The 21,034-nt window shown below is 36.6% G+C and overlaps 1 protein-coding gene across 1 annotated transcript in view; it reads right to left on the bottom strand.

Annotated features, from left to right (window-relative positions):
• Positions 1–21,034, bottom strand: part of ADGRV1 (adhesion G protein-coupled receptor V1) — a 538,647-nt gene that overhangs the window by 415,376 nt on the left and 102,237 nt on the right. Inside the window, exons 25-31 of the mRNA XM_047778281.1 lie at positions 14,726–14,855; positions 11,773–11,853; positions 10,263–10,402; positions 7,708–8,317; positions 3,926–4,141; positions 1,768–1,983; positions 836–1,080 (exon numbers count right to left, since the gene is read on the bottom strand). Coding sequence (XP_047634237.1) covers positions 836–1,080; positions 1,768–1,983; positions 3,926–4,141; positions 7,708–8,317; positions 10,263–10,402; positions 11,773–11,853; positions 14,726–14,855 — 1,638 coding nt within the window. The remainder of the gene's footprint in view (positions 1–835; positions 1,081–1,767; positions 1,984–3,925; positions 4,142–7,707; positions 8,318–10,262; positions 10,403–11,772; positions 11,854–14,725; positions 14,856–21,034) is intronic.

The raw sequence follows: 21,034 nt of genomic DNA, 5'->3' as shown, positions 1-21,034 counted from the left end.
AGAAAATAAAATTATCCTCAGCCAATATGTGTTAGTGATGAATCAACTTCCCCACTGTGACTGTCTTTATTCACCACCTTGCTTCTTCATCATCAAAAATAAATACCAGGCAAATAAATCTAGCATGGTATTTGTCACACAGTAAATCCTCAGCACTGTTGAAGAATAAATGAACAAGTGGAAAATCAAAATCTACACTTAATTAAGACTGACTGGCTGGCTGACAAGCCAAAAGGGAGTCTGGATACAAACAAATTAAGAGTTTATATGGAACAATATAGAAAAACTTATGACAGATTATATATATAATCATTTAGCCAAAACTGTTGAAAATATAATTGTACAAAACAATTTTTTTTTTTAATCTTTTTAGGGCTGCGTCCACAGCATATAGAGGTTCCCAGGCAAGGGGTCAAATCACCACAGCCGCAGCAATGCCAGATCTGAGCCATGTCTGCAACCTGCATCACAGCTCACGGCAACACTGGATCCTTAACCCACTGAGTGAGGCCAGGGATCAAACCCGCATCCTCATTTTCTAGTCAGATTTGTTACCACTGAGCCATGACGGGAACTCCACAAAACAATCTTATACTAGTAAACTGGTATGTGTATGTATATGAACATTCTGGAATATTCTTGGTTTCTATTATCTGTATTATATGAAAACTCTATTTCATATAATCTATTATCTGATATTCACTTTCACACTACCATATTTTGAACAGTCTACTTATTGGACACCTCTACAATTGTCACAATAATAGCCATCTGTTTCAGTCACTCTAAGACAAGATAAAATTTAGTGGCATTCTAGGCTAGCCATTCCTCTCACCTCTTCAATCTCCGGAACGTCGTCAGCCAGGACCTCTAACAACAAGGTTTGAATGGTTTCCCCAGGGGCAAAGGTCACATTACCTGAGACAACTCGCAGGTCGCCAGTAGCAAGCTGTCCATTAATGGTGGCAACCCACTGAACAGTAACATTGCCGAGTGTCCCAGAATTTCGAATTATTGGCAGGTTTACCTTCACTGAGTTAAACTCAGGTTCCTCTACAATAAGTTTAGTAATCTGAAAACCTAAAGGGAAAAGCAGAGTTAATTTCAAATACAAAGTGAAACTAAGTCAATGTAGAGCTAACCAACTACCATCCTCTGGTTGATTCCTTTTATCCCTCTTAGCAATCTAAGAAGCTCACTCCTACAAAATCAGAGTAATATGCTCTGATACAAATTGGTCAGGCCAGCCAAATTTTCCAAAATATTCTTCATTGTGATAGAAAAATCATAAGCTCACATGCCCAACAAGGTCATGAGTGAAGGGGATCTCGTGAATTCTGGGACTAACTGCATGGTATAAGCCTGGCAGTTGCTATTTAACTCCTATGACTGAAGCTATGTAGAAAAGGGGGCATGATTTTTCCAGATTTTTCTACTATAAAGAAAGCCCCAAAATTCATACTTTTGTATAAATTTCTGTGAGTTAAATTAGCTTTTTTAAAAAATTTTCTGAGATTCACAAAACAGATCTGGGAGCCAGATCTGACCTAGAAGCCTAAAAGTACATGTTTTCCAGATTCATGCTGAGAGGTTTATTTCTTTTTCAGCAGCCACTAACCATTGTTAGTGAGTGAATATAGGTGTCCTGTGTATCAGTTAATAGCAGGTTTCAAGGAAACTATCAGATCAATTCTGAATCTCTAAAAATAAAGAAACGTATGAATCTATATAGACAAGTAAACGGGAGACACAAACTAGTCTCATTACCAAATAATCCATAGGGGTCATCAGAGGCCTCAATAATAATGATTGCCTCTGTTAATGCCCCTAGTTTGGCTCCTCCTGTTGTTTCATTCAGCAGTTGCACAAGAAAAGATTCTTCCAGCTCAGGGTAGATGTCGTTAATGATATATATTGGCACAGCTTTACTGGATTCTCCTTCTAACAAGACCACATCCGATGAAGCTATGCTATAATCTTCACCTGCAAAGACAAAAAACAAAATGCTAAGACTCGTTCCAGTATATGATAGTAAACATCCTATATACTAGGAAAATACTATGACATAGCACATTTCCTGGTATACTTTGAAAGATGTTTTTGAGGATTTACATTTATTCTAAACAAGATGATTTTACCTCTCCTGCAAGAGAAAAGTGGGTTTGATAACAACAAAATAATGAAAAAGATATCCCGGGTGTTCAAGTCCATTCCTTCATTTTTAGAAAGATGTACACATAATTTATTCTATTTCCATTACATGTATGATAATACAGATGTAAACACAGATATACAGATATGGACATGGATTCATTACCAAGTCATTCTTTACCACAAGATGGCCCCTGTCCTACAAAAGTTTAAAAAAAAAATTTAAAAAAAGGCCAAATTGGAATTCTCATTTCATTGGGGAGATAAATCACACTGTTTCACAGAGATGGGCATGTCAGCATCATCCATCTTACTGCTGGAAACTATGACCTTTTCTACAAAGTCGGATTAAAAGCTGCTACTTCTGCATACCACTCAGGGTGGCTTTGTCTCCAGTCAAACAGTGAATGAGGCAAAAAGAGAAGCTTCTTATACAGCCTGGGTGCTAATTTCCTATAACAGTGGTTAATCCGCACCATCTGTCAATGTGTAAAGCCCTTTATAAATAGGCATTCCTCTGGGCTACCACCCAAATGTATGGGTACATGTACGTGTGCACCCACATGTAATTTATGGACTAGGTATGCCTGGTTTATGATCTTTTCAAGCAAGATGATTTATTTCAAGAAACCAAGGAATTCCCATTGTGGCTCAGTGGAAACGAATCTGACTGGAATCCAGGAGGACGCAGGTTTGATCCCTGGTCTAGCTCAGCAGGTTAAGGATCCAGTGTTGCCATGAGCTGCGGTATAGGCTGGCGACTGCAGATGCAGCTTGAACTTGGATCTGACATTGCTGTGGTTGTGGTGTAGGCTGGTAACTGCAGCTTCAATTCGACCCCTAGCCTGGGATCCTCCATATGCCCTGGGTGTGGACTTTAAAAAAAAAAAAAAAGAAAGAAACTGAGCATGTTTTCCCATCCATTCACAATCATTCACACTCACATCCTTTGCACACTAGAGAGACTCTAATTGAATAGCTCTTAGGAAAATCTCCTTCTAGATGCTGCAACTGTGCCACCAAATCAATCTCCTAATGTTTGCATTTGGCAATGAAACCTTTTGCTTATGAAACAATCAATGCTAATCACTGCCTCTACCATGTCCTTCATAAATAAATAAACTAGCAAGATAAATGAGTAGAGAGACAAGACTGTTGCCAAACACTGCGATCATATGGCGTCACATTTTATCCTGTATCCCTCAGTATCATTTAGACATGAAGCCTTCCAAAAAACTTACAAGTCCACACAGAGAAAGCCTAACAATGCTTTCCTTAATTTACTTTTCATTGGTTTGTGCCTATTTGGGTTATCACAGCTTAATTCATAAAAATTTGCCAACATTTTTCAAAAATTCTACAAAATCAGTGCCATAAATATATAATAAAAACTCGAAGATCCCATTGGGGCACAGTGGAAACAAATCTGACTAGTATCCATGAGGATGCGGGTTCAATCCCTGGCTTCGCTCAGTGGGTCAGGGATCTGGTATTGCCATGAGTTGTGGTGTAGGTCACAGATGCGGCTCGGATCCTGTGTCATTGTGGCTGTACACTAGGCCAGCACTGTAGCTCCAATTTGACCCCTAGCCTGGGAACTTCCATAAGTTGCAGGTGTGGCCCTGAAAAGCTAAAAAAAAAAAAAAAAAACTTTACATGTGTGCATTAAAAAAACACACAGGAGTATGGCTGTTTTCTGCTTGACTTTTCAAACTACATCTTTGAGCAGCTTCCCTCTTAAACACTTCACCACTCCACAGATGTCTTTTCTCACCGGCTACTGCAGTTATTGGCACGGCTTTAAACTTCACAGAAACATCTGCAAATGCTCCTCCTGTTCTAGTCACATTGATAATGGGTCCAACATGATTTTCTGCTACTCGAACAACTGGTGCTGAGAGCTGAAGAGTTCCAAATGCATCATCATTGGCAATGATAATTAGATGAGCAATAGTTTCTAGCTTAGGACCAAGGCGTGGAGAGTTTGGGACTGAAACAAAGAAAAAAAAAGCTTATATATCAAAATCCAAAACACCAGCCAAAAGTCATCCAGAAGCCTCCGCAAGATCCATCAGCCAAATGGGATCATCATTTTATGTTTTCTACTATTTATATAAAAAAAACATTTATTAGTTACTAGGTAACAGCATCAATCCAGGTGCCAGGGGTACAAAAATAAATTAAAAAGAACACCCCTACTCTCCTGTAGTTTCTAGAGAGATTTTTATTATAGAACCCTGAGCAAAAGAACAGTTATCCTATAAGTATTATTTCAGTAAATATTGGAAACTTGTCAAAAGGCTAAAAAAAACTGATTAGAGCATAATTAATCAGCACTTTGCATAAGAGTATAACAGACAATGATGAAATCTATGTAATTATGCTCTTCTACTTGGTTACCAGCACACCATAAATTTTCTCTAAATGGCACTAGTTACAAAACTGAGTAGGGAGGTAATCTAGTTCCTTGCCCTCAAAGATGATATGAAAATCATCACACTCTAATTAAATTACTTCCTCTCTCCCTGCTCTGCTGCCCTCCCTCACAAACCTGTTCTCCCTGCCCCATCTCAGTCAGCAGCCACTCAGCCACCTCTTCCAGAAAACAGTTAGCTTCATTGCAAACACAACACTGCTATAACAGGGTCTGCTCGCTAGGGCTTTTAAGGCTATACTTTAGGTCTGTATTGCTAAGTCTACTTTTAAGACTCTTCTTATTTTCCACTGATGTTAGAGAGAGCACAACTTATTTTGAAGTCATTTAGAACTTCCTGCAAACTCTCCCTGACTTACGTTCTAGGTTCAATTCCAACTGGCACCCTTGTCAAAACAATATAAAAAGTGAATTTTTTAACAAAAATGAAGCATCAGGAGTTCCCGTTGTGGCTCAGTGGTTAACAAATCTGACTAGGAACCATGAGGTTGCGGGTTTGGTCCCTGGCCTTGCTCAGTGGGTTAAGGATCCGGCGTTGCTGCGAGCTGTGGTGTGGGTCGCAGACGTGGCTCGGATCCTGCCTTGCTGTGGTTCTGGCGTAGGCTGGCAGCTACAGCCCGATTCGACCCCTAGCCTGGGAACCTCCACATGCCACGAGAGCGGCCCTAGAAAAGGCAAAAAGACAAAAAAAAAATGAAGCATCAACAGACTCTTATTACAAGTTAACAACTTTGAGTTCATATTTCATATCTAAAAACAGTGGTATCTGAAACTATGTGATAATGAATAAAATTTAACATTTTCAGACAATTTAATCTCAAAACAAGTAATAACACCATTTAGTTTCAACGATACAGACCCAGACCACACTAAATTATATCACAGTTAAAAATCACAAACTATATATCAATATAACATAATTTGTAAACTGGAAAATAATGGCAATGACAGAGAATTACAGCAGCAGATTACATTTTGTAAGTACGCACTATTTGACAGACATTGTTCTAATACTTTCATTGCATCCAGACATTTAATTCCCAGACTATCTCTACGTGGTAGCTAAGACTCCACATTTTACAGATGTGGAATCAGAACTACAAAGATGTTGAGGAAGTCAGCTAAGGCATCACACAAGTTCCTGGTGGACACAATTATTCCGTAATGGTCTATCTAATCTCTTGCGCTCGTACACAATTCCTCATCAAACCAGGTATAAAACCTTCATCTGTCCATGACTGTTCATCCTGCCCTATGCCTATTCATCACCAGCCTTCTCACATTGTTGTCCTGAAAGTGGATGACTATATCCAGAGCAGAATGCAGAAACACTATAGGTGCTACACTGATTTTGCCTATCAAAACTGAGACAGGATCACACAGCTTTAGACTTAATTGTCTTTTTTTTTCATTTTTAATGACATTTATTGTTTTCTTTCTAATGCAGTTAATTGTTCTTTAATTTTTTTCACATCTTAGTTTATGCCAGTTCTGAACAGCCCCAAGTATCCTGCATGATTCCAGGAACATGTCAAGTGTGAAATACATGTTGTGGTTTCTGCATCTCACAGCACATGAATATTGTGTATATACCACTTTATGAATAATAATTATTCACATTTATTGAATGATTACCATGTGCCAGGCACTGTTTTCATTTTCACACATGTTATCAATGATCATTCTTAAGCTCTATAGTAATTCTGTATTATAGATTAAGGAACCGGGGGCTTAAAAAGTTTATATGCAACAGTTTATTACTATACTTTGAACACAAGTTACCTGAGACCAGCACCCACAGCTCCTAGCCACTGCTATATGCAATTCTCCCTCTGGCTTTACTTTAGGCTCACTCAAAAAACTATGGGTCCCTTGAAAACTGGGCTATATTTCATAATTCTTATTTAACAAGGCTAATTATTGGTTTTATTTCAATGTATTTGTTATTATAACTGATCCTTACTCTTACTAATAAAAAAAAAGGGTTGGGTTTCCATATGAGAATTTTGACCTTGGCTGTAAACTGAAAATTTAATGTTAGCAGCTGTCCTAAAAAGTAATCTTCTTGCTAGAACCCTGGACTACAATTACATTGTGGGCAAGAATGTAGCTCAATATACATTATGTTCATCCCGGAGTTAAGGTAAGGTAAAGAAATTTACTTGTAAGAAACCTTAATTTATATGGCAGAACACACTCAAAACAAAGACCTTGAAATTCTACTCTTTGGAGTATTTCATTCCAGTTTCTTTAAGAAGGTTTCATTATGCATTAAAAATATATAGTATTTATTTAATATATTTATAAATATTATCCTAAAATTGATATTCAATTAATATCACCAAGCTTTCTTCCTTTTCTTGTTGTATTATTCCAGGAAATAATTCTTGTTTTTAATTAAAAACCCCTAAAGTTAAATGTCTTCTTAGGGAGATGCGTCTACTGAACAAGCTCTAATGCATTAACTCTTTTTAGCTCCCCAAGCTCAGACTCTGCTCTCTACTACCAGGCCAAGCTACTAAGCCACAGAGCCAGGCTGCTACTTTCCCCACAAAAGCTGCTGCATCAGATCCTCTGCCAAACATGGGTCACTCTCCATTCCTCATTCTTATGTCCAATCAGTGCCGCCTTCTCAACTCTCACGGTAACCCACAAAATCTCCAGGATTTCTTACTACCGCACAACCTTATCCCCCTTCCCTCATTCAGTGGCCAGAGCCACATGCTCCTCACCAACACAAAGCGATTCAGTTGGTTAAGGAATCTTTCAAAGTGGATCAAGGCAAAAGAGACTCAGGTTCTTGCTACCAGGACCATCCCTGAAATTCCCAGATTGATTCCAGAATGTTTTGGAAGGTACAATATATAGCACAATAGTACTAGAGGTTAGTTACACTGGTTTACACAGATACATCTAAAAATGTAGTCTGGGAATGTAATAGACTTTTAAAATATCATGTTTTCAAGAGTCCCACTTCCATCTGCCTTATAGATGTTTTTTTAAGAGGATGCTTTCAAAGTTAGAGCTTACTATTTTTATAGAATTTTCTACTATACTAAATTCTTAATTGTTTCAGGATTCTGAACTTTAATAACAATAAAAACACACTAATGGTTACTTACTTGGGCGATTCTGCACTTTCTCCACTAAAGTAGAGTTGAGTAGTTCAATGAACAAAGACTCCGATCTTTCTGGTTCATCATCATCCAAAATTGAAATAGTTATTGTGGCCTCGCTCTGATTGGCTCTAAAAAGAGCAAACCCAGAAGCTGGCATATAATCTTTTCCTTGAGTTGCTCTGGCTAAATTAGGTGGAAAATAAGGCAGTTTTTCCATATCATCCAGTGTTGCATAGGTGACTCTGACTTTTCCAAGGAGGCCTTTTAACCTTATTATTGACAATGTGATGTTTTGGGTTGCTTCCTCCACTTTAATAGGTCTATTTTTCCCAGAAAAGATGAAGACCCCATAAGGATCATCACTAGCCAAAACTGTTAATGTGGCATTAGTATGAATTCCCAAAGAGCCACTGGAGACACTGAGGATTGACACAAGGAACACTTTATCCAGTTCTGGATCTTCATCAGGCAGTATTTCCACTGTGATGTTGGCACTCTTCTGCCCAATCTCAAAAGTGATGTTGCCGGAGGTGAAGGCCAGATCGCCATCAGGATCAGAGTCTATGCTCCAAAGTAAAGTCACTCGAGACAGAGCCCCATGACTTCTTATAACCTTTAAAATAGTTCATATTAAATATATCAAGCGGAATTAAAACAAGTGAATAGAGGTTTGTAAATATAGAATAACAGGATATTAATTTTTTATTTTATTGTATATAAGCTTTTTTTTTTTTTTTTTTTGGCCACACTTGTGGCATGTGGAAGTTCTGGGCCAAGGATTGAACCCAAGCCACAGCTGCAACCTGAGCATAGCAGTGACAACACTGTATCCTTAAGCTTCTATACCCCATGGGAACTTCAAAGAAAATTAAGATTCTCAAAGGCAATATACATACGACCCATTTTGAAGACCCTCAGGGAGTCCCACTTAAAAAGTGCTTATTGTGTGAAATGACAAATAGATTGAACATTTTTAGCTTCTAACTAAACCATAGTTTTTTAGCTTCTAACTAAATTGTACTGTATCATCTCTGCAACTTTAACAAATATCAGTAAAAATGAAAACATAGTTATCAGTGTCTTATATTTAAGCATATTCATGAACATGTTTACATTTCCTGCAAGGAGGGTACACGCCTTACAAAGGAACAGATGAGTGATAATTTCTCCAAAAAGTTAGCCATAAAACTCATTTTTAAAACAAATTGTAATTAAATATTCAATATAATACAAAAAACAAATTCACTGAAAAACATTTTGACATATGGTTATATAAAACATATTTTAAGAGAAATTTTTTGGTCAATAATATATTAAGAAGAATTTGAAAAGCCTTAAAAAAAAATCATGTTAAGTCCCAACTGGAAGTAATTTTTATCTAAATTTAAAATATGAATTCTGACTCAAAATAAAATTAGGAATTTTACAAAACTTTATCTCTCCCTTAATCCTTGTTTTCTTTCTTGAGAAACTAGTTATCCCTTCCAAAGTTGCCAAATCTTTTCCACAACAGTTTACTGAAGATCTGCCATAAAAGTACAGAAAGGATATATTTTGAGTTATCCTGCATCATTTGTATAAAATCTAAGGCTGAGCATGCTTCTAGCTTCCCTGGGATATTTAACAATAGAATCCTACTAAATCCCTACTGGCACACCATAGACACACACCAACATATACTCACACACATCACACAGAGTTGTTGTTACTGTCGCTGTTCACAGTTTTGGATTTCTTTCCCTTTGGCAGAGATACAGGACAGCACTGCACTTCTCTACCTGCTTACATTAGCATGGTCATGTGACTTTGACCAAAGTAAAGGGAAATGCTGGAATCCCTTCCAGAAAGAAGCTGAAGAGCAAGTGTACAGCTTCCCACATACACATTTCCCAACTCAGTGGAGGCAGAAGCACCTGTTGAGATGGAGCCTGTGCAATTCTCAGCCCTAAGTGACTGATGACAGCCAGCGTAAAATGGACATACACCATAAGTAATGTTTAAGCCTATGAGATTTTACAGATGTTTGTTACCACAGCTTATCTGAATTAAAATAAAAATCTATGTATTACAGCTTCATGGTATTCCTTAAAGAGTCAAGAATCATCAGAATTATAAGATGAATCTGTGTGCAAAAAGAAGCACAAAGACAGGAGTTCCCACTGTTGCTCAGCAGTAATGAACCTGGACTACTAACCATGAGGATGCAGATTTAATCCCTGGCCTTGCTCAGTAGGTTAAGGATCCAGCATTGCCATGAGTTGTGGTGTAGGTCACAGAGATAGCTCAGATCCCAAGTTGCCATGGCTATGGTGAAGGCTGGCAGCTTCAGCTCCGATTCGACCCCTAGCTTGGGAACTTCCATTTAAAAAAAAAAAGAAGAAGAAACACAAAGACAAATGCCAAATCCCTGTTTAATTATCAACTTGAATTGTCTGTGCCAATACACTCACTCTTTTCCACTTATACAGAAAAAATTAACATAAGCACAACTTCATAATACAATAAAACAATAATAAAAAAACAAGGTATCTATGACTAGAGAGAAAAAATGTACTCACATTTAATATAACAGTGCTGTACCCATCTTCTGGTTCAGTTCCACTGACAAAGAGTGACTCAGGGCTAAATTCAAATACACCATGAGCATGGTCAGAGGCTGAAATTGTCACTAGAATTTGGGAAGCCACTCCTAGACTGGCTGCATGAATAAGTTCCAACAAACAGCAAGAAAAATGTTAGTCACTAATTTACAAGCCAAAGGAAAAAGGCATCACTGAGTCTGTCCTAAATTTGTTTTAGAAAGAAAGGCAGACACAAATGGCTGCTACACATATTCATGCTTTTATGACTTTCTTCTGTCTTGGCACCAATGTGATACACAAGTGCTGCACAAGCACTTGAAGATGAATAGGGCAAACTTGTTTTTCTTTTCCTTTTCTATGAAAGAGAACATTCTTCCACAAGGAGCATATGAAGAAAGTTTCCCACGACCTTTCCTGACCTCAGAAGAACATGAGCCAAAATGACTCTTATCCCTATGATTTTTGTCAATTTGACTGTGCAGATTCTTGGTTTCCAAATATGCATTAATTCTAGGCCTATGTTTTCATCATATTATGATATTATAGATCAACCTCTCTGGGTCTCAGAGTCCAGTCCTATAACTAAAAAGATGTCAAGATCTAAAGAAGTACTTAATTTTTTCCTGAGAAGTATGTTCAACTTTCATGTTGTATTAGTGGATGCAGACAGGAAAATAAATAATCCCCAAATTAGTAGAGTAATCAAATACCAGAAGTTACATGAGGCAGTGATGGAAGTCAGGAATGAGAAGGGTGGGAACATGAGTTCTGAAACTAAAATATAAAATCTGACACTGTGAAAAGGGAATTTTTGGGGGGATTCCTCGAAGGGAAACTTTCTGAAAGATAGAAAGCATTCTCTTTAAAGAAAATAAGTATTCTATGTATTCTCCCTTAATATGAAGAAATGTTTGATGTAAACATCATGTTTGAATCATATTTGCATATGAATCTAATTCAAAAAGCATCCCCTTTTCAATATTCCCTCCCATTAATTGGCAACTTAATCCACATTTATTTTCTTCTTAATTTCTCCTTCCTATTTGTTTTGATTAAATGCTACATATAAAACTTTTTTTGTAAAGCAAATTAGTGTGATACCTTTTACTTGAAAATATAAATGTTCTATTTATCTCCTTTTTAGGTATTCAAAGTCATGTAAAATCTTTTTCAATAAGCACTTTTGTAAATGATATCAAGAAAAATTTTTCTTACAATTAGTATCAGGAAACTGCATTAGGTATGAAGAGGGGGGGAATCTGGACTTTGGTTGCAGGCAAGGACCTGATTCTTACTTGTTCATGTTCTACCTGGGTGATGATAACATGGAACAAATACTATTTCCCAAAGTTTTTGTGCTGATTAGTGAGATAAAATAGCTAAAGGACCTACATATGGTAGGTATCAATAAGCAGTTAGTATTGCTGTCTCTAAAAAGAAAAGTGAAAATGTGGAACAGTCAAAGGGCCTTGGAACAGCTGCTTACCACGTTTGTGAGTAGTTGGAAGGAAGAATTCCATGTCCCCATCACCACTACCACTGCCATCAACCCTAAAGAGTCCAGTCACTTCACAAGGAGACACACACAGAGACACAACCCATACAACACACAATGACACAATGAGAAATTTGAGAGCTCTTAAAACATATCCAGCAAACAGAAAAATTCAGTAATATTCAACACTCATTCTTCCATAAAAGTAGATTAAGTGAGAATAGTAAAACATGAGTCAAGCCATGAATTTAATAAATCTTCATTCATAGCTTCAGGAAATAGTCCATGTAGGTTGTAGTTAGTTTTTCCCATTTCTGTCAATTTAATCTAGGTTGTTTTTTTTTTTTTGGTTGGGGGGGTTGTTTTGTTTTGTTTCGTTTTTTTGTCTTTTTAGGGCCACACCCACAGCATAGGGAAGTTCCCAGGCTAGGGGTCTAATTGGAGCTGCAGTTGCTGGCCTACACCACAGCAACCCCAGATCCGAGCTGCATCTGTGACCTACACCACAGCTCATGGCAATGCCAGATCCTTAATCCACTGAGCAAGGCCAGGGATCAAACCCGCATCCTCATGGATACTGGTTAGGTTAGTTACCACTGAGCCATCATAGGAACCCCACACTAGTTTTATTTTTGAATTTTCACTTATAACCAGGTAAATTGTTTACAACATGTCAAATATTTTTAAAATATTTGTATGCATATATCTGTTTACACTTAGGCCTATATGCCTATGACAGTCATCTTACCACTTAAAACAACCAATTCAAACATTTCCCTCCAGCCGCACATTTAAATAAATTCCAGCATATTTACCATTCTCAGATTTGATCACCCTTTTGCCACTAACATTTTTGGAAAGAACCCTAAACAAGTAGTCTAAAAAACTCTGTTTCATCCCTGGCTGTGAGAGATACCAGCCTGTAAAACCTTCAGCAAATCACTAAAGCTCTTGGTACCTCACTTTTCTCACCTTTAAAAGGTGCTTGCTGCCTCGTGTAGAACTGCTGCCAAGATCAAATAATTAATATTGTAGAAAATGAAGCACCTTGACAGTACATAAAGACTCTAATAAACAGAAAGAGGTTTTAATTTTCCTTCCAATACATCTCATACATGCCATTATTTTACCAAGTATTTGCAAACAAGAAAGACAGGAAGGGCAGCCATAGCAGCAGTGGAAAAGGAATAAGATAAGCAAGACCACATCCACACCTATGTACTACTACCAGTATCCCTGATTGACATGTTAATTTTTAAGATCTGTCCTGCTCTTCTCTTGTTCCTCTCCATAGGACTGCAATATACCAGAAATGAGAATTTAGGGCTCCCCAAACCTGAAATGATTTAGAGACTTAAGAGGCAAAATGGACTTCAGGGAATACCGAGTGGATGGCTTTGCTTCCATATTAATTCCAAGCTGTGAGAAAGAGGGGTGCAACTTAACACTGATGTGCTCTGGCTAGCATAAAAACACCTATGCAGGTGGCCACTATATGCAGAATCAATTTTATAGACAAAACAGTATGTATAAGGGTTTCACCCTTTACCCTCAGAAGAATTTAGCTATACAAGCTATTTCTCCTCTGAGGCAGTCCCAGCTACGACTCAAATGGGAGCTTGCATCTAGATTCCTTCCAATCTTCACTCAACAGGGTCAGAGAGGACCAGATTCTCCGCCAGTATTGCCCACTTGAGAAACTGCAAGACTGGTTTCTCATGCTAAATTAATATACAGCAATGCACATTCTAGAGACAGAGGAAGAAGTATCTACATAAAATCAAAAGCATCACTATGATCACGAATATAATTTCTGAAGAATATTTAATGTGCCTTATTAATGAATAATAGGTACTGATCACTAACATTTTCTCTATACATATTTTTTTTTTGGCTGTAATACAAAGAACAACTTTTCTAATATCCTATAGTCACCTCTGATTAATGAACTCCTTTCATGAAAATAATGATTTGGAAATGTGAAGACTTGTCTTTGGAAGACAAGTAAAGCTGGTCTGATACCAGCCAAACACACTGTCCAGTATACTTCCACTGCTTTATGTAGTCAAGCAAGTTGTGGGACTGTATAATCACTTCCCTAACTTGACTTCCTTTGTTTGCATGTGGGCACTGGGAAAAGAAGAAAGCCCCAAATTTGTGGGAAAATTTTGTCATACTGATGCCACAGTCTCACTACATATGAAAAGGCAATATTAATATTTCTGTCCTACCCAATTTCTCCATTTGAATGGCTTATATAGTACTATGACTTTCTTCATCAAAACATAATATTACTAGCTTTTGTAATAGAAGAGACCTAATGAACACCATACCAACACTCAATTTCTTACATTTATAAAGGTGATAGGGTACATATCTCATGTATTCTATAATACTCCCAGTAGCACCTGACCATCAAATACAGTGATACTTCTGCAAAGAAGCATATAGAGTTAATCTAAGCAGGATAAATAAAGATTATAAGGAGCCTCCCTCCAATGCAGATGACTTCTGCCCTAAAATGGATTTGACTCCAAACATCTTTGATAATCAGAGTTGTCAGCATATCAGAATTAAGGATAAGCTAGTACTAATTTGCTTTATTAATAATCACCCCATCATAATGTAAAAGGACTTATTTTCACCTATTCTGCAATTGGAGATGACTCTAAAGGACCCACTATGAACACTGAAATAAGAAAGAAGAGATAATGATGATTTAGGGGCACCCACTATAAAGAACTACTATAATATGGTGATTCAGCATAATTAAACTATTTTATTGTAAAAGCACACCTACTTTACAAAAAGACAAATGAGTAATGAAAGGGGGTAAACTAACACAACAGAGTAATCCAAAGGAACACATTTCCTTAATAGAATCTACTACTTTCATGGTGAGTGGACAAGTAAATATTTGGTATTTTTGAGTCACCAGTCTTACCTCCTCCCTCCAAGTTTAACAACTCAACTTTAAAGGATTTTTCCAATTCAGGAATAGAATTATCAGTGATGTTAACAGAAATGTACTTAAATCTTTCTCCTGGTTGAAATTCTAAGGTACCAGCAACACTCTGAAACACAAATAAAAGATTTATCTATTAGATCATAATTATTCTGAATATGAATGTATAAAAATGAGAATGTTTACTATGTCCCAAATTGTTATAAATACTGAAACAAATGAAGATAAATATAAAACTGAAAACATTTAAGTGGATATGAATAATGTTCAATATAAATTCTACATAAATATTCTCAAACTAAATACAGTAGATGGACTTCTTTCTGATTTGCTTATTCATCAAAAAAGTAGTCAAGGCAAATGAGAAATGTGAAGAGGTGACATCCACATATTTCTAAAGAATTAATTCAGTGAGATGCATGGTATTTTCCTGACCACGTAAGCATACTTAGAGCGTCTGAAACTGTATCATTGAGTAATTTAAATACTCAGTGAATAATAATTATGGCATTATCATTTCAAAAATTTTTCCTAGCAATAATAAATATCTTAATCTTTCCTTGATTATTCTCACAATTGCAATTCACAATATAGATCTTTCATCAGAAAAGTTCATAAGGACTAGAAATATAAAAAGTTATTTTAGGTCTTAGGGACCTTTTTTTCCAATTATCTAAGGTTAAGCATTTCCTCCTCAAGTTGTGAGAATAAATTTTAAAACTGTTTTAAAGTTTTCTAGGTTTAGCTTCTGCAGAGAATTATATTTCATCTTGTGGAACAATTAATGATTCTAAAGCTAAACTGAGGAACCCAAGTACAGAACCAAATCACTTAGTGAGTGACTCATTAACTTTTTTCAGTATCTTCAAACACATTGCATGTGCATGGTACCATTTTAGATGCTTGGGATTCAAAAACAGCCAAGACAAATCTCTAGCTGCATGAAAACATTCCAGAAGAGTTTAGCATGGAATGGAAAACAACTGTTATAACAGACATAGAGTTAGCTCAATAGAAAAAGGGAAAAAAGTAATGAACCTTGCCTAGAATACAGTTATTAAAAGAGGAATTCTACAAGTCTCATTCGACTGTCTGAGGAAACCACCTTACTTGAACTTAGCAATATCTTACACAATTAGCCAATCCTTCTTTCTTTGGTATTTCATTATACTGAATTTCCTGTTTTTCTTACCCTTTAAGCTCACTCATCCTTTTAGCATTTTTTGTCCTTTTTAGCCTTCTTCTGTGACCCAGAAAAACTATTTTTTATCAGATTCTCTCTGGACTCTAGCTCTAGACAAGGCCATTATATTCTAGGTTTTTAATGTTATTTATATGTTTCCAGCTGCCAAATTTCTACAGGCATACTTTATTTTACTGCACATTGCTTTACAGCACTTTGCAGATATTGTACTTTTTACAAAGTGAAGATCTGCAGTAACCCTGCATAAAGCAAGTCTATCTGCATTATGTTTTCAAACAGCATTTGCTCACTTCATGTCTCTGTGTCACATTTTGGTAACTCTCACAATATTTTCAAACTTTTTCATAACTGTTATATTTGTTATGGTAATCTGTTATCAGTGATCTTTGATATTACTATTGTAATTGTTTGAGGGCATGGGGAACTATACACCAGTAAAAGACAGTTCATTTAATAAATGTGTGCTCTCTGACTGCTCCACTGACTAGCTATTCCCCTTCTCTCTCCCCTTCCTGGTGCCTCCCTATTCCCTTAGATACAACAGTATTGAACTTAGACTGATTAATAACCCTATAATATCTTCTACGTGTTCAAGTGAAAGGAAGAGTCACATGTCTGTCTCTCACTTTAAATCAAAAGCTAGAAATGATTATTAAGCTTAGTGAGACAGGAATGTCAAAAGCCAAGATAGGCCAAAACCTCAGCCTCTTTAACTGAACAGTTAGCTAAGTTTTAAACGCTAAGGAAAAGTTCCTAAAGGAAATGAAAATGCTACTTCAGTGAATTCAATGAATTCAAGAAAGTAAAACAGCCTTATTGCTGATATGGAGAAAGTTTCAGTGGTCAAGAGAGAAGATCAAACCATACACAATATCCCCTTGAGCCAAAGCCTAACCCAGAGCAAGGGCCTAATTCTCTTCAATTCCTAAGGACTGAGAGAGGTGAGAAAGCCACTAGAAAAAAGTCTGATGTTAGCAAAAGTTAGTTCATAAGGTTGAAGCCAAGAAGCAATCTTCATAACATTAAAGTCCAAGGTGAAACATCAAATGCTAATGTAGAAGATGTAACAAGTTATCAGGAGATCTAGCTAAGATAATGAATGAAGGTGGCTACTCAAAAGAGCAGATTGTCAAGGTAGATGAAAGAACCTTATATCGGAAGAAAATGCTATCTAGGACTTTCATAACTAGAGAGGAAAAGTCAATGCCTAGGTTCAAAGCTTCAAAAGACAGGCTGGCTTTCTTATTAGCCCAGTAGGGGCTAATGTAGCTGGTGACTTTAAGTTGAAGCCAATGCTCCTTTACCATTATTAAAATCCTAGGACCCTTAATAATTATGCTCAATCTACTATAACTGTGCTCTATAAATAGAGCAATAAAGCTGAGGTGACAGCATATCTGACGACAACACAGTTTATTAAACATTTAAAGCCTACTGTAAGACCTACTTCTCAGAAATAAAATATTCCTTTCAAAATATTACTGCTCACAGAAAATGCACATGGGCACTCAAGAGTTCTAACGGAGCTGTATAATGAGATTAATGCTGTTTTCAGACCTGCTAACAAAATATCCATTCTGCATCTCATGGCCTGAAAATTCTTTTTTTTTTTTTTTTTTTGCTTTTTAGGGCAGCACCCATGGCACATGGAAGTTCCCAGGCTATGAGTGGAATCAGAGCTATAGCAGCTGGCCACATCCACAGCCATAGCAATGAAGGATCTGGGATGCATCTGAGACCCACACCACAGCCTACGGCAATGCCAGAACCTGGATCCAGTGAGCAAGGCAAGGCATCAAACCTGCATCCTCATGGATATTAGTCAGATTCATTTCCATTGCACCACAATGGGAACTCTGGCCTGAAAATTCTCAGAAATGTCTCCAAGGGTATTAGCTTTCTGACATTCATGAAGAGTGAGAACATAAGCTTTTTGTTTCAACTTTTGCTATTAAAGAAAATGATAATTCAGCAGGAGATTGGGGATGGCCACATATGACAACCCATAACTAATAACATACTCAATGGTGAAAAGCTGAAAGCATTTCCTCTAAGATCAGGAACAAGACAAGGATGCCCACTCTCACCACTTTTATTCAACATAGTTTTGAAAGTCCTAGCCACAGCAATCAGAGAAGAAAAAAAAATAAAAGGAATCCAAAGAAAAGGAAGAGGTGAAGTTCACTCTTTGTAGATGACATGATGCTATACATAGAAAATCCTAAAGACCCCACCAGAAAACTACTAGAGCACATCAATGAATCTGGTGAAGTTGTAGGACACAAAATTAATATACAGAAACCTGTTGCATTTCTATACCTTAACGACAAAGAGATTAAGGAAAATTTACTCTCAGAAAGAGAGAATTAAGGAAACAATTCCATTTGCCATCATACCAAAAAGAAAAAAATACCTAGGAATAAATCCACCTAAGGAGGCAAAAGATGTGTACTCTGAAAACTATAAGATACTGATGAAAGAAACTGAAGGTGACATAGATAGATAGAAAGATAGTCCAAGAAGTTCTTGGATTAGAAGAATCAATACTGTTATTTACAGATCAAACAAAATCTCTATCAAATTACCAAGGGCATTTTTCACAGAACTAGAAATATTTGTGTGGAAATATGAAAGTTCCCAAATAGCCAAAACAATCTTGAGAAAGAATGGAGCTGGAGGAATCATGCTTCCTGACTTCAGACTATACTACAAAGCTAAAAGTCATCAAAACAGTATGGTACTGGCAAAAAAATTGACATATAGACCAAGGGAACAGAAGAGAGCCCAGAAATAAACCCACACACTTATAATCAATTAATATTATTGATTATAATATTAGGATTATATTGCAAAGGAGATAAGAACATACAATAGAGAAAACACAGTCTCTTCAATAAGTGGTGTTGGGAAAATTGGACAGCTGCATGTAAAAGAATGAAATCAAAATATTCTTTAGTACCATATATAATATAACTCAAAATGGAAAAGACTTAAATGTAAGACCAAATAATATAAAAACATTTAGAGAAAAACATAAGCAGAACACTCTTTGACATAAATCACAGCAATATCTTTTTGGATCCACCCCCTATAGTAATGAAAATAAAAACAAAAATAAAACAAATGGGATCTAATTAAACTTAAAACCTTTTCCACAGCAAAGGAAACCATAACCAAATTGAAAAGACGATCCACAGAATGGGAGAAATATTTGCAAATGATGCAATTGACAGAGATTAATCTCCAAATACACAAATATCACATGCAGCTCAATATCAAAAAAAAAATCCATAAAAACATACTCAGAAGAACTGAATAAATATTCTTCCAAAGAGGAAATGTAGATGACTAATAGACACGTAAAAAGATGCTCAATATCTCAAATCTGTCAGAATGGCTATCATCAAAAAGAACACAAACAACAAATGTTGGTAAGGATGTGGAGAAAGGGGAAGCCTTGTATATTGTTGGTGAGAATGTAAACTGGTTCAGCCACTGTGGAAAACAGTATGAAGGTTTCCCACAAAACTGAAAACAGAACTACCATATGACCCAGCAATTCCACTCCTGAGTACATATCTGAAAAAAACAAAAACACTAATTTGAAAAGATACATGCTTCCCAATGTTCACAGCCACGCTATTTACAGCTGCCAAGACATAGAAGCAACCTAAATGGCCATCAACAGGTGACTGAATGAAGAAGTGCTATGTGTGTACATATATATACATAGACACACATATATAAACAATTTTTACAACTTGTTTATACTATATATAAACAATAGAATACTACTTAACCATGAAAAAGAATGAAATTTTGTCATTTCCAGCAACACGGATGGATTTGAAGGGTATTATGCTAAATGCCATAAGTCAGATAGAGAAAGACAAACACTGTATGATATCACTTATACGTGGAATCTAAAAAATACAACAAACTAGCGAATATAACAAAGAAGCAAACTCACAGAGAACAAACTAGTGGTTACCAGTAGAAGGGGGAGCAATATAGACGTGGGGGAATGGGAGGTACGAGGTAAAGTGTCAAGGATATATGGTACATTGTGAGGAATATATCCAATATTTTGTAATAACTGTAAATGGAAAGTAATCTTTAAAAATTGTATACTTTTTTAAAATACAAATTAAAGCACCTGAATATATGTTTCTCAAAAGAAGACATACAAATTGCCCACAAAAAGGTACAAATCAAAAGCAAAATGAGGTATCACCTCACACCTGTTAGAATGGATATTGTTAAAAGACAAGAGATGGTAAGTATCGAGAAAGATGTGGATTAAAGTTAATGCTTGTACACTGTTGGTAGAAATGTAAATTAATACAGCCATTATAGAAAACAGTAGAGATTTCTCAAAAAATTAAAAATACGACTTCCATATCATCTAGTAATCCCATTTCTGGATATATATTCAAAGGAAATAAATTCACTATCTTGGAGAATTATCTGCATTCCTATGTTCATTGCAGCATTTTTCACAAGAGCAAGATGAAAACAATCTGCATGGCTGTCAGTGGATGAATGAAGGAAGGAATAAAGAAAATTAGTAAGAGAGAGGGAGGGAGGAAGGGAGGGAGGAATATTGTTCAACCTTAATAAAAGAAGGAAATCTTGCCATTTGCAACAACAGGGATAAATCTGGAGAACATTATGCTAAGTGAAATAAACCAAGCACAGAAAGACAAATACTTCATGATCTCACTAATACATGGAAACTAAAATAGCCAAACTCATAGAAGCAGAGACTAGAATGGTGCTTACCGGGAACTGGGGGGAGGGGAAAACAAGGAGATGTTTATCCAAGGATGCAAAGTTTCAGTTACATAAGATAAATAACTGCTGCAGGCCTATGCCACAGCCACAGCAACACTGGATCCAAGCCACATCTGTGACCTACAGGTTGTGGCAACACCAGATCTGCAACCTGCTGAGCGAGGCCAGGCAGGGATTAAACCCACATCCTCACAGAGACAGCATCCGGTCCTTAACCAGCTAAGCCACAACGGGAACTCCTTAAGTTGTAAATCTTAAATTCACACAATTTTTCTTTGTCATTTATACCT

This window comes from Phacochoerus africanus, chromosome 4, assembly GCF_016906955.1.
Source record: "Phacochoerus africanus isolate WHEZ1 chromosome 4, ROS_Pafr_v1, whole genome shotgun sequence".
NCBI classification, from domain to species: Eukaryota; Metazoa; Chordata; class Mammalia; order Artiodactyla; family Suidae; genus Phacochoerus; species Phacochoerus africanus.
The sequence above is the reverse complement of the archived record's forward strand: the minus strand, read 5'-3'. Positions and strand labels throughout refer to the sequence as shown.